The following is a 13,200-nucleotide window of genomic DNA, read 5'->3' as shown; positions in this document are numbered from 1 at the left end:
GAAATGTGTATTCTGCGAATGACTCGAGCTAGACGTTCCCAAGTAGAGCAGCAGCAGCTGATCAGTGTTGAAAAGGCTTTAGCAATTCTTTCCCAGCCTACGCCCTCACTTGTTGTGGACCATGAGCGATTAAAAGTATGTAAATTGAAAAATAAATGAATAAATAAATAAAAAAGAAATAAAAAATAAAAGTATGTGAATTGAAATCATAATACTTTTGCTATGCAGATTAGTAACATAACCCACCAAAAATGGACTTGTGATAGTACACTGTGTCAATTTGACATGGAATAAATAATCTCTTATGAAAAGTTAAACTTGGTATAGAATAACTTTCATAAAAGCAGTGTTTGGAGATGACTAATGTGTTGATATTCTGGTTTTTAACATACTTGTCTGCATTATTGATCCTATGTATTAGGTTTTGTTTTTTTTTTTAAAGATTGATTTATTTGTTTTAGAGAGTGAGCAAACATAGTGGGGAGGGAGAGAGAGATCACAAGCAGACTCCTCACTGAGCATGGAGCCTGGTGGCATAGGGCTCAGTCTCAGGACCTTTGAGATCATGACTTGAGCCAAAACCAAGAGTTGGACACTAAACTGATTGAGCTACCCAGGTTCCCATATACATTATTTTTTAACCATTACCAGTGACCATTTTTAGTTGGTATTTACTCAACCATAATGGCATTTTTTTGTTGTTGTTAACTGAGAGGTAATGGCATATATCCCCATAGGACCAGGTTGAAGAGTCACAGAAATATAGTAAGTCCATTTCAATCATTAAACACTGAGTAAATGGAAAAGTCTTTTATAAGAAAAAGAACGGGCACCTGGATGGCACAGTTGGTTAAGTATCCTACTCTTGGTTTTGGCTCAGGTCATGATCTCAGGGTTGTGAGATCAAGCTCCATGTCAAGCTTCACATAGGCTTTGTGCTCAGTGGGGAGTCTGCTTAAGATTTTCTCTCCCTCTCCTTCTGCCCCTCCCTCACTCGTGTTCTCTCTCTAAAATAGATAACTAAATCTTAAAAAGAATTGAAGTAGTGAGGTGGTTCATTTTTTATGTACTATCTCTTTTTTTTCCACATTACAATGTACCTGCAGTGCCATAAAATACCCTGCAAAAAAAATGTTGCTTTTCTCCTTATTAATCTACTCTGAGATTATATTTAATTTGTCTATAGAGATTTATGGCTAAAATTGAAATTGGCCACCTCCTCAGCTATAGTTTTTAGGTTGAGAGTTACCCAGGGCAAAGATAAGGATCATAAAATGATGGTTAACTACTGCGAAATATCAGAGCCATTATCAGAGGTCACCATGTCTCATCAGATAATTAGGTGTGCCATCTCTCTGGTTTATATGCTAAAAATTCCCAAAATCTACAGAATATCTCACAGAATTTATCTCTCACATGTGTAAACACTCGTGTTTTCTTTTAGAATCTTTTGAAGACTGTTGTTAAAAAAAGTCAAGAATACAATATTTTTCAGTTGGAAAATTTATATGCAGTAATCAGCCAGTGTATTTATCAGCATCGCATGGACTATGACAAAACAAGACTTATTCAGGTAAACTAATCTATATAAGAAGTTAATAAGATTATAAGAATTTTTAAAGACTATTTTTTAATATAAAGACTAGGAATTATTTGTAGATACAGCTAAGTTCTGTACTTCTAAAAATCAAGTTTGGTGTTTCTTCAATAAACATTGGAACTATAGTATCAGACTATAAAAAAGTCTCTATATTGTGTATGTATTAATGAAGAGCTCCTTTTTAAGATAGACTTAAGAAAGACCCATGTGTCTTTACTTAATCTTGCTGTATAGTGGGCATTAGTACTAAGATAATGGATGATAACAGTATAATAATAGATCTTATTACTAGTACCTGCTAGTATATAATATACATAGTAATTAATATACCTACTAAGAGTACTATGTTACTATGTTACCTACATAGTATATATGTATATAATATTAGTACCTACAAATTACAAAATATTAATATCTAAAAATACACCAGTGACTTGATTATAATAACTACTTGAACTTAACATAAGATGAACGTATCTCAGACTCATTTCAAGAGGATTTAAAATAATGAAGTCCCATTGGTGGTATCAATTTTATGTAACAGTCATAAATACTAAACTAAATTTCTGTTTTCACTCTCAGATATATAAATGAGTTAATAATATTCTTGAGTTTGACTTAAAAAAAATAGTAATAGAGTCATGTTTTTTCAACTTTTTTCATCCTGAAAGTTACTATTTTTCCTTTGTACCCTTTATCTAGAAAATGGAGCAAGAGGTAGAAAACTTCAGTTGTTCCAGATCATGATGTCATGGTATCAAATGTTCTTTATATTTAGTTGCTATTTAATTTACCTTTGTTATGTTCGTAGAACTGATGCAAGACAAAAATCCTGCATCTTTAAGATTAAAATAGTAAATAAAAATATTTAAACTTTCTTGGTATTTATGTACATGTGTAAGATAAATTACAGAGATAACTAATAAATATTGGAACTTTGAACAGGGCACTGTAGTGATAGTAATTCTGTAGCATATCAATAGTTGAAGTATGGCCAACTCTTAAAAGTTATTTTGATAACTAATGTTTTATGGCACGTAAGAGTAATTAGTGACATTGACATCCTTTTTGTTTTAAGCACTTTTAAGGCTTTTCCTTCCTAAAAATAGTTTCATGTATTGGACTAGAAATTTACTTAGCCATTGTATCTTTGTGTCTTTGCCACCCTTTTTGTTCTCCTTTTTTTCAGTGCCCATCTCCCATTTGCCTTGAGCTTTCTTTCTCTGTTTACTTAAAAGCTAGGGTTCAAGTCATACTTTGTGGAAAGCCCCCCCCCCCCGAACAGTTTCTGTACTTGAATGTCAAAATTTACATAAACATTTTTATAATTCTCATTTGGATTAATAAAGATTTTAAATATATTTCGGTTTATTTTTATGATTATACACACAGCAAATGTATTAATAACTAGTTTGTTAAATATCTTTAATAGCACAAAAGTTTTATATTTGAAAATGCTTTATATCCTTCTAAATTTGTGTTTAGGTTATATACTGTAGATAGCTTTTATATACAATTATATAAATATAAATATTATAAATTTTGTATTAATGATATCAAAAATACATTTCTTTCTTAAAGCAATAAAACTGTTCACTGCCATGCATATTCTCTTGTGTTGTTTTTTTTTTACAGAGACATTCTAATATTAGTTTGTAAAATAGTTGGAAACTTTTTTCAAGGGGCATAGGAGATAATGATCTCATGAGAGATTCTGGATTTTGAAACAGTTTCGAGAAAAATTTTTTTAATAAAACAGTTACAGAATTGAGTTACCTTTTGTTGTTGATTTATGTGGATATTTTATTTAAAGCCTTATAAAACCTAATAATTTAGATACCTTAATTAATAGATACCCACTTATATAATGCATAAAGCAATGCTGGTCACTGAAAAAATTTTAAGTAGTGTATTTCTGCCTTTATGTATACACACATACTCATTCTTTATTGAAGATTATTATAACTTACTCCAGATACATCTTTTGTGGGGTTTTTTAAGGTTTTTAAGATTTTATTTATTTATTCATGTGAGGCAGAGACATAGGCAGAAGAAAAAACAGGTTCCCCAGGCATCCCTCCAGATACATCTTTTATAACTAGGATTTCATTTCGTATATATAGCTTCTGTAATAAATTTTAAAAGTAAAAAATGCTTCTCAAACTTTTCTATTTTTTAATTATTTTAAAGCATACTAAAGATAATCTAATGCAAAACAAGTACAAAATCTGTTTTATTACTGTGTATGGTTTAAAATACTGTTGACACTTGAATCTTGATATGGTATATGTTCATTAGCTACAAAGATGAATGTGCTCCTTGTCCTTTTCATGATGTACTGTCTGCAGACATGGGAAGTAATAGATCTACATTTTCTATGTAGACTCACAAAATCATGCTGAAATTGCAAGCCTAGAATGTTTATCATTTGTTGCTTAAAATACAATCAGTCTATAGTAATTAGGGCAAGAAAAAGAAATAGAAGGCACCCAAATTGGAAATGATTAAGTAAAGTTATTCACAAATGGCATGATTTTATATGTACAAAATCCTAAAGAATTCACAAAATATCTATTAGAACTAATAAATTCAGCAAAGTGGCAGGATAGGGGCACCTGGGTGGCTCAGTGGTTGAGCCTCTGCCTTTGGCTCAGGTCATGATCCTGGGGTTCTGAGATTGAGTCCCGCAAGAGCCTCCTCGCAGAGAGCCTGCTTCTCTCTCTACCTGTGTCTTTGCCTCTCTCTGTCTCACATTCAGTCATTTCATAAATAAATAAATAAATAAATCCATAAATAAATTCATCCAACCACATTGGAATACCATTTCTCACCTAGACTAAAGGTTTAAAAATAAGGTTGATGGGATGCCTTGATGGCTCAGTGGTTGAGCAGCTGCCTTTGGCTCAGGGCATGATCCCAGGGTCCTGGGATCGAGTCCCTCCCTCATCAGGCTCCCCATAGGGAGCCTGCTTCTCTCTCTGCCAGTCTCTGCCCCTCTTTCTGCCCCTCATGAATAATACATAAAATCTTAAAAAAAAAAAAGTGGCAGGATAGAAGATCATTAAAATCATTTGTATTTCTATACACTAGCAATGAACATTTATAAGAGCATCTAAGATAATAAAACATCTTAGAGTAAATTTAACCAAGGAAGTACAAGACTCTCTACACTGATTAAGACCCTGGGGGTCCCTGGATGGCTCAGCGGTATGGCACCTGCCTTCGGCCCGGGGTGTGATCCTGGGGACCCGGGATCGAGTCCTGCATTGGGCTCCCTGTGTGGAGCCTGCTTCTCCCTCTGCCTGTGTCTCTGCCTCTTTCTGTGTCTATCATGAATAAATAGATAAAATCTTTAAAAAAATATATTGGAAAAAAATTAAGACCTAAATAAATGAGAAGTTATCCTATATTCACATATTGGAAGACTAAATGTCAAAGTGGCAATATTCACTGAAGCAATCTACAGATTGAGTATAATACCTATCAAAATCCCACTGGCTTTGTTTGCAGAAATGGGAAAGTCTATCCTAAATTCATAATGGAATTGCAAGGGACCTTGAATAGCCAAAACAATCTTGAAAAAAGAGAAACTTGGAAGACCCCTACTTCCCAATTTCAAAAGTAACAAAATTACATCAGTAAGACAGTATGGTATTGGCGTAGAGGATAGATACAAGATCAATAAAATAGAATTGAGAGTCAACAAATAATCCATTAATCTATGGTCAGTTGATTTTTGAAAATGATGTCCAAGATCCTTCAATGGGAAAAGAATAGTCTCTTCAAGAAATGGTGTGCTGGGAAAGCTGGACATCCACATGCAAAAGAATGAGGTTGGACCTCTGCCTCACACCATATATGATAATTAACACAAATGGATCAAAGACCCAAATTTGACCTAAAATTATAAAATTCATAGAAAATAAAGACAAATCTTTATGACCTTTCCTGAACTAGAGACAAACACCATATCTTGATCTTTCCCTGAAATCTGTTGCTCCTTCAGAATTCCTCTTATCAATAAATGCTACTACTATCCAACCAAATGCTGAAGCCAGAAACCTAAAGCTTCCTTCTCCTTCAGCTTCCGGCTTATCACCACGTCTTTGTATTCTGCCTCCCAAATACCTCACAATTCTCCATTTCTTCCGCTAGCTCTCGACTCATAATCACATGCCTATACTGCAAGAGCTTGCTGATTTGCCTTGCTTCTACTCTTGCCCTGCCATTAATTCTCCATTCAGTAGTCAAAATACTCTTATGGATCTTAGATCTGATATCATTTGCTCTTACTCAGTGTTATTTTTTCCTACCTCTGGGCTTTTCCACATGCTATTCTGTTTGTATAGAATGCCTTTCCCTCCACCAATGCATGTCTAACTCCTATCCTTCATTTCAGCATAAAAGTCTGAGAAGTTTTCCCAATAGCCCCTTTAATCTAAATGAGATTTACTATGTTAATCTTCCATTTAATACATGACATTTTTATAATTTGTAACAATTATTTTACAGTGTTTACTTAACATCTGTCTCACCATGAGATTATAGGCTTTATAAATCAGGAACTATTTTGTTTTATGATTATAGATCCAGCACTTACATAATACCCATTGTCAATGCTAAATATCATTTGGTCAAATGGGTAATGGATAAGGAAAGCAGAAGATTAAGAGCAGAATGGGAAGATAAGAAGTTGAAAATGGAGGCCCATGCCTCAGAAAAAGAGTAGGATCTAGCTAATAGCATCTAATTTTTTTAAAAGATACATAATTATTTTGATTATATTTTTAGAAGCTACTGCTGTTAGATTTATCCAGCTCCTATGCTGTAAAAAAGCATATTTGGGGGGTTCCTGAATGGCTCAGTTGGTTGGGCATCCTGACTTGGTTTGGGCTCCAGTCATGATCTTAGGGTCATGATATCAAGTCTTGCATTGAGTGGGGAATCTGCTTTAGGATTCTCTCCTTCTATCCCTCCCCCTTGCTCACTTGCTCTCTCTGAACTGAATAAATCTTTAAAAAAAACAAAACAAAACAGATTTTCATTTCAGTTGGCTACTAGTCCACATATTGGGCATTCTCATGAAATTGAAACCCATTTAATAATTATATCTTAGCTTTGCAACTGATGATACAGATCATCAGTAACAATGACTGAAAAGACTGAAAGGTGATAGGGCTTTTCATTTTTGTTTTTTGCTAGCTCTGGAATATTCACATATATAAGATAATATTTACATACTTAATGTGTTATGTTTGTGCATAAAAATATATAATTTATATGTAATTGTTTTATATGTATTTTTAAGTTATGTTTATATATAAATATTGATGAGAGAGCAGTCATCAGTTGAAGTGTTGAATTAAGAACAGATGGATTTTACTGGTTTAGATTCTTTTGGTTGCAAGCAACAGAAATTCTCTCTGGCTAACTTTAGCAAAAAGGCATATTTTTAAAAGAATGTAAGTTACCTCATGGATGGTCAATACAACCAAAAGTCAGTGGAGAGAATCAGAACTGCTCCAAGCTCTTGCAAGAATTTTTAAAATAGTTGCCATTAATGTAACACAACAGAGACACCCCCATGTTCATTGATTCCATTTTATTTATTTATTTTTTATTCCATTTTATTTATATTTTAAAGATTTACATATTTTGGGGAGAGAGCACACAAGTGGGGTAAGGGGCAGAGGAGAGGGAGAAGCAGAACCCAACATGGGGCTCAATCCCAAAACCCTTATTAGATCATGACCTAAGCCAAAATCAGAAGTCTGATGTTCAACTGACTGAGCCACCAAGGCGCCTCAACTCCATTTTATTTATTTATTTATTTATTTATTTTTTTTTTTTCAACTCCATTTTAGATTTCAAAATTCCCCCATCAAAGAATTGGATTAGTCTTGATGTTCCCCCTATGGCCAGAGGCTAGGGTCACATAATTTAGACATTGTTGAAGAAAATCACCATTACAAGGAAAAGGAAGGGCAAAACCAAAAGCCACCCCAAGAGTTGTCTGTCATAAAGGCTGAGTCACAATTTACTAACATAATTTCTAATGTGTGTTTGAGTCAGTTCTTTGATACGTATGGAGAACTCTCACCTTGTATGCAATATTTAATCCTTACAAAGACCCTACGAGGTAAAATATGTTATTTTCACTTTAAAAATTAAATGGATAGATTAGGTAATTTACTCAATTTCACAGGCGAAAGCAGGACTCTAGTAGGTGTGTTTGATTGAAACTTAAGTTCTTAACTACCTTCCCTAACCAGACACTATGGTGGTGCCTTACTCATACGCTCTCCGCAGTCAACATCCTGGTATGTGCCACTGGCAACCTCCTGCCAACATCTGTTAACCCCACCTGAGGGTGTTTTCGTGGTCCATGCTGGATGTAGGCTGGAAGTGACAAGATATAACATCCCTGGGAATAACTCCAATGAGGTATAGGTAGAAGCTGATGAATAATAACACCCTAGTTCCCTTGCTCCTGGGATGTGCTCTACACTTTGTCTCTAGTCTCCACTGGGTTTGAACCCTAGATCTTGAAACAGCGTTATCCAAGCCTAGGCTGCTTGAAACTGCACTGTCTCTACCACTACCTTCCTTCCCTGTCTCACTTCTCTCCCTTGCCTGTACTTCTTGGCATCACATCCCAAATAACCACTTGCTCTCACATCCTTTCTTCAGGATCTGCTTTAGGGAGACCCGAATCTATGACACTCCCTTTATAAAGTAAAAGAAAAATATGAAATTCCCTAAACAACAATGACAATTTTTTTTTGTTTCTGAGCTGTTATTGAACCTCACAGACCAGCATTAATTTCCTCATTATTGCGACAGCTTAACAATTTCCAAATGTATTCCCATTTCAAAGATTGTCTTTATTATTTTGTAGCAATGTTAAATTATTCTGTTTTCAAGAGGAAAAATCTGGAAGCTTCATGTTTGGGCTATGTAATTTTAGTATGCAAAGGTTGGAAATGAAATCACTACATTTGAGCAATCAACCCTGCCAACATCCGAATTCTGGCTGAGAGTCAGAGAACAGCACTTAACATGCAGTGAGAGGGCTCTTGGAATACCACTACCTTCAGACCACATGCCAAATCAAAGTGATTTAAACATCCAAAATATATGAGACTAAAACATTTACTGGATCGAGGAGTGCCAAAAATGGGCACCCTGGACATGCAGACATTGTGAGCTACAAATATTGGTTTAAAGGACCATTGTGAAACTTCAACTTGCTTGAAGATTGACTTGGGGGAAAAAAGGAGGGGGCCTGTTGCAATAGATAATGTATTCATGAAATAATTTGGAAACTGATTACGTGTGATGAATCTTAATTATAGCTATTTACTGTGGCGAATATTTAGGAAAATCAGGGTCTTAAAAAAAGACACAAGCTTTTGCTTTAATTATTTAGGAAGAAAAATAAGTTACCCCAATCTTATGTTCTATAATTATTTTTTTTCATTCAATTTACATGTTTTATATTTAGGACCACAGCATATGTCTCTTTTCTGTTTCTTCCTCAAATTTTTCCTAAGTCTCCTTCCCCACCCCACTAGGGAGGAAATGCAATTTACCATCATCACTCAAATGAATTCCCTGGTATTTTATGAACTTTCACCTCACAGCTGTTGCATGAAATATAATCCCAATGAAAATGTCTATCCAAAATGACAGTTTTCTAGTATTCTTATATGAAATAACCTTGCAGAAGAAGAAACAAAGATAACATATATTCTTTCATCTAAAAATAGGCTAATCCAGAAATACACCAAAATGCTAATAGTAGTTAGGGAGAACCATAAATGGGTTCTTACCTCTGTTGTTGTCATTTTAAGTTTCTGCAAAGTGATTGTATTTCTTTGGTAATGAAAATATTAAAAATGTTAAAGTTGATTTTAAGCTATAATTCTTAGTTATGAAATGTGAAGTATCTAAAGGAGGGGAAAAATCAGGAGAAAATGATGTAGTTCTTTAATTTTTATATTGTCCTTCAACTGTCTTTGGGCAAGTATATCTCAAAAAAGTTGTTAAAAGTCTGCATATCTCTGCATGATCAGAAAAGAGGTGTGTGACTCTTGGTACATGCATAACATAAGCATGGCATTGTATCACCTTGCTAGCTATAAATGACATAACTCTCACTCATCCAGCTACGAAACGGAGGAAAGAAATGTGTAAGGAGGTAGATAATAAAATATCTGACGTACAAAACAGCTGAGAAATTAACGAGAAGCCCAAGCTAATTGGTCTCTATTTTCAATTTATGGCATTCATAATTAAGATGAGATAATGGTATAGTTAAAATACATTGCAAATAACAAGACACAAAACCAGTATGTTATTATTAGAGTATTCTAATTATAGTCATGAAAGCAGAGACTATGTCTGTCTTGTCCAATTAATATTTTTTTTAAGATTTTATTTATTTATCCATGAGAGACACACAGAGAGAGAGGCAGAGACAGAGGTAGAGGGAGAAGCAGGCTCCATGCAGAGAGCCTGATGTGGGACTCGATCCCGGGATTACAGGATCATGACCCCAGCCGAAGGCAGATGCTCAACCGCTGAGCCACCCCAGCATCCCTCCAATTAATATTTTCTGAATTTATGTGTCTGTGTACATACATACTATTATCGAGGCTCTACTGTGTACAATGCATTAGGAGAGAGAAAAATGAAATATGATCCCTGTCCCCTAAGAAATGTATAATATGGCAAAATTACATGTGAACACACCTAAAGTTCCTCACACCTCAGTTAAGAACTTAAGTTTGCCTTTACAGAAGAATGGATCGTAGACTTCACTATGCAGTGGAAAAAGAGGGCCTGTGGAGTCAAAACATGGCTTTCAATCTTCTTCAACATGTTCTCCAAAAAAGATCTCTTTTGTTACGGTAATAGGACAGAGACATTTGCTGCTCACCAAAATGTCCTTGTACTCTCCTACATTTCCTGTGATTAGGGCTGATCAAAGAGCTCTAAGCAGAAGTGCCATGTGTCACTTGTAAACCGAAACATTTAACAGCTGGTAGAAATATCTTTTCCTCCCTGTCTGAGCAACCTAGAAGACATGTATTCCAAAAGGTATAGCCAAAAAGAGGGAGCAGCCTAGCACCCTGAGTAACGGTTTGGTAGGAGCTGACCCAGAGAGTCACTGAGAGCTATAAGAAAACTTAATGAGTAAGAAATAAATCACAATATGTTAAACTGAGATTTATTGCGGGTTTGTTATAGCTTCGTCTATTCTGAAAAATAGAAATATTTCCTTGATGGTTGTTGAGCCTGTGATGGAAGAATCAGTGTGAAAGTAAGACAGATCTGCTTGTTTTTAGGTGGCTAGAAATTGTTGTTTTTCTGTGCTGTCTCCTCAATGGAAAAGGCCTGACCAACCTCCAGCTCTGTCCAGGCTTCTGCTACCCAATATTTAAACCTGAATAAACCCTCTGGTTCCACAGCTTATGGGACTTGACTAAGGCAGTCTTCTTGAGTCTCAGTTTTCTTGTCTAGGAAATGGAGGATGTATAAACAAATCAAAAAAAAAAAAAAAAGAAATGGAGGATGTAGTACTAATATTTATAGGATTGTTTTGAAGATTAAATCATAGAGCAAGCGCCTAGCTCAGTGCCTGGCAGGTTGAGGTGCTTTATAAGAGTTGTTTGCCTCCCCTATGTTTTATCTGAAGCCAATGGTTCTCAACACTGACTTGACTTTAGAATCATTTGGGAAGGTTTCTGGTTTTTGTTTTTTGTTTTTTTAAATCACAGTGCCTGTATCCCAACCTAAATCAAATATTCAGAATCTTTGGAAGTAGAACTGGTGGGGGAGGCTAGGGGGAGCTATTGTTTAAAAGCAGTAGATGACTCTTTTGTCTAACCAGGGTCAAGAACCATTTTCTTAGGCAATGTACAAACAAAATGCTCTTTGATAACAGAATTTTTTCAAAAGTGCCTTCAAAAAGTACACAGTATGACCACTTGGAGCTTTGAAGAAGGCTTATTTATAGGGGTGCCTAGGTGGCACAGTGATGAGCATCTGCCTTTGGTTCAGGTCCTGATCCCAGGATTCTGGGATCGAGCCTGCTTCTCCCTTTGCCTGTGTCTCTGCCTCTCTCTCTCTGTGTATCTCTTATGAATAAATAAAAATCTTAAAAAATAAAATGAAATAAAAAATAAGGCTTATTTATAAATGACAGATGAAAAGAGTCAATAAGTTGTTACTGGATGCTCTAAGGGACTCTAGGGCATTCTGATAAGCAGAACTGTAGATAAACCTAGTGATGTTGCAATGAAAAGTACAGGCTCAGATAAGAATTTACATTGCGTACAATGATAAGTATTTTGATGCTGTTATGGGCTGAATTACTATGTCTCCCCTCAGAACTTGTGTTGGAAGTTCTAACCTCGTCAGAATGTGACTATTTGGAGAAAAGATCTTTGCAGAGGGAATTAGGTAAAATGAGGGCTTTAGGGTGGACCCTAATCTTGTGTGATTGGTGTCCTTACAAGAGAGGAATTTGAACACAGACATGTACAGAGGGAAGATGATGTGAAGACCCTGGGAGAAGACAGCCATCCACAAGTCAAAGAGAGAAACCTGCAACAGATCTCTTTCTTACAACCCTCAGAAGGAACTAATCCTGCCTTGACCTCCGGACTTGTAGCCTCTGCAACTGTGAGAAAAATACATTTCTGCTGTGTAAGCCACCCCATCTGTGGAAGCCCTAGCAAATGAATATACCTCTGCTTACAGCGAAAGCATGTGGTAGGATTTTTTGGTGAGTGGGTGGGAGAAATAGCCACTTACCTCCACTTTATTAAGAGATGTTCAGAGAGGAGATGGATTTTTATAAAGTCCTTGAAGTTGTGTACTTTGTTTGATGGGAAGGTAATTTAAAATATTAGAGAAGGCTGCCTGTGTCCAGGAAATGTGAATCATTGTGCCTGCTGGCTCACAGCCATCTCCTGAAGGAACTGCTTCTGCCCACAGCCTCTGTTGCCCACATAAAGCTGCCCCTTCCCCCCCAAACTGCCCACCCTCCTGCCATGGCAGATTAGACTAAACTAACCTTTTAAGAAGAGATGTGCTGGACCAAGCAGATTCTCTCTTTAGATGTTGGAATTGGGACACTGAGAACCAGGCCATTTAGCTCTAATGAACAAAGCTGAACAGTCATATTGGACTCCAGGGCTAAGGCCACTTGGCCGGGGCATGTTCTAGAGGAGTCTTGAAAAGGAGAGTCAAGGGAGGAGAGAATGGCGTGAACATGCAGGAACAAACAGTAGCTTTGGCTTCTTTTATTGAGCTAGCTTGAATGCGTTTCTGTACCACAACCAGAAGAGTGCTAAGTGGAACAGCATGAAATCAACAGAGGAAATCAGAGCCAAAGTCCTGCCCTAAGAGGTCACAAAAAAATACGCCTACTCTCTCTACCACACAGATTCCTAAGACTTTCAAGCTAGGAAGACCCTAGAGGGCAGCATCAGCATGCCATGGCCAATATTTACTGAAAAATTAAGGCCCTTTGCATGAACTATCAACTCTTTGAGATGGACACAACAATTGTAATATTATCTTCATTTTGA

At 36.0% G+C, this 13,200-nt stretch overlaps 1 protein-coding gene across 2 annotated transcripts in view; it reads left to right on the top strand.

Annotated features, from left to right (window-relative positions):
- Nucleotides 1–3,206, top strand: part of ATAD2 (ATPase family AAA domain containing 2) — a 74,795-nt gene extending 71,589 nt beyond the window's left edge. For both annotated transcript variants that reach the window (XM_035696996.2, XM_025451057.3), the window contains exons 26-28: nucleotides 2–135; nucleotides 1,445–1,573; nucleotides 2,303–3,206. In XM_035696996.2, the coding sequence (XP_035552889.1) occupies nucleotides 2–135; nucleotides 1,445–1,573; nucleotides 2,303–2,347 (308 nt within the window). In that variant the 3' untranslated portion in view covers nucleotides 2,348–3,206. The remainder of the gene's footprint in view (nucleotide 1; nucleotides 136–1,444; nucleotides 1,574–2,302) is intronic.
- The last annotated feature ends 9,994 nt before the right edge of the window (nucleotides 3,207–13,200 follow it).

Source organism: Canis lupus, chromosome 13 (genome assembly GCF_003254725.2).
Source record: "Canis lupus dingo isolate Sandy chromosome 13, ASM325472v2, whole genome shotgun sequence".
NCBI lineage: Eukaryota > Metazoa > Chordata > Mammalia > Carnivora > Canidae > Canis > Canis lupus.
This window is presented reverse-complemented; position numbering and strand designations above follow the sequence as displayed.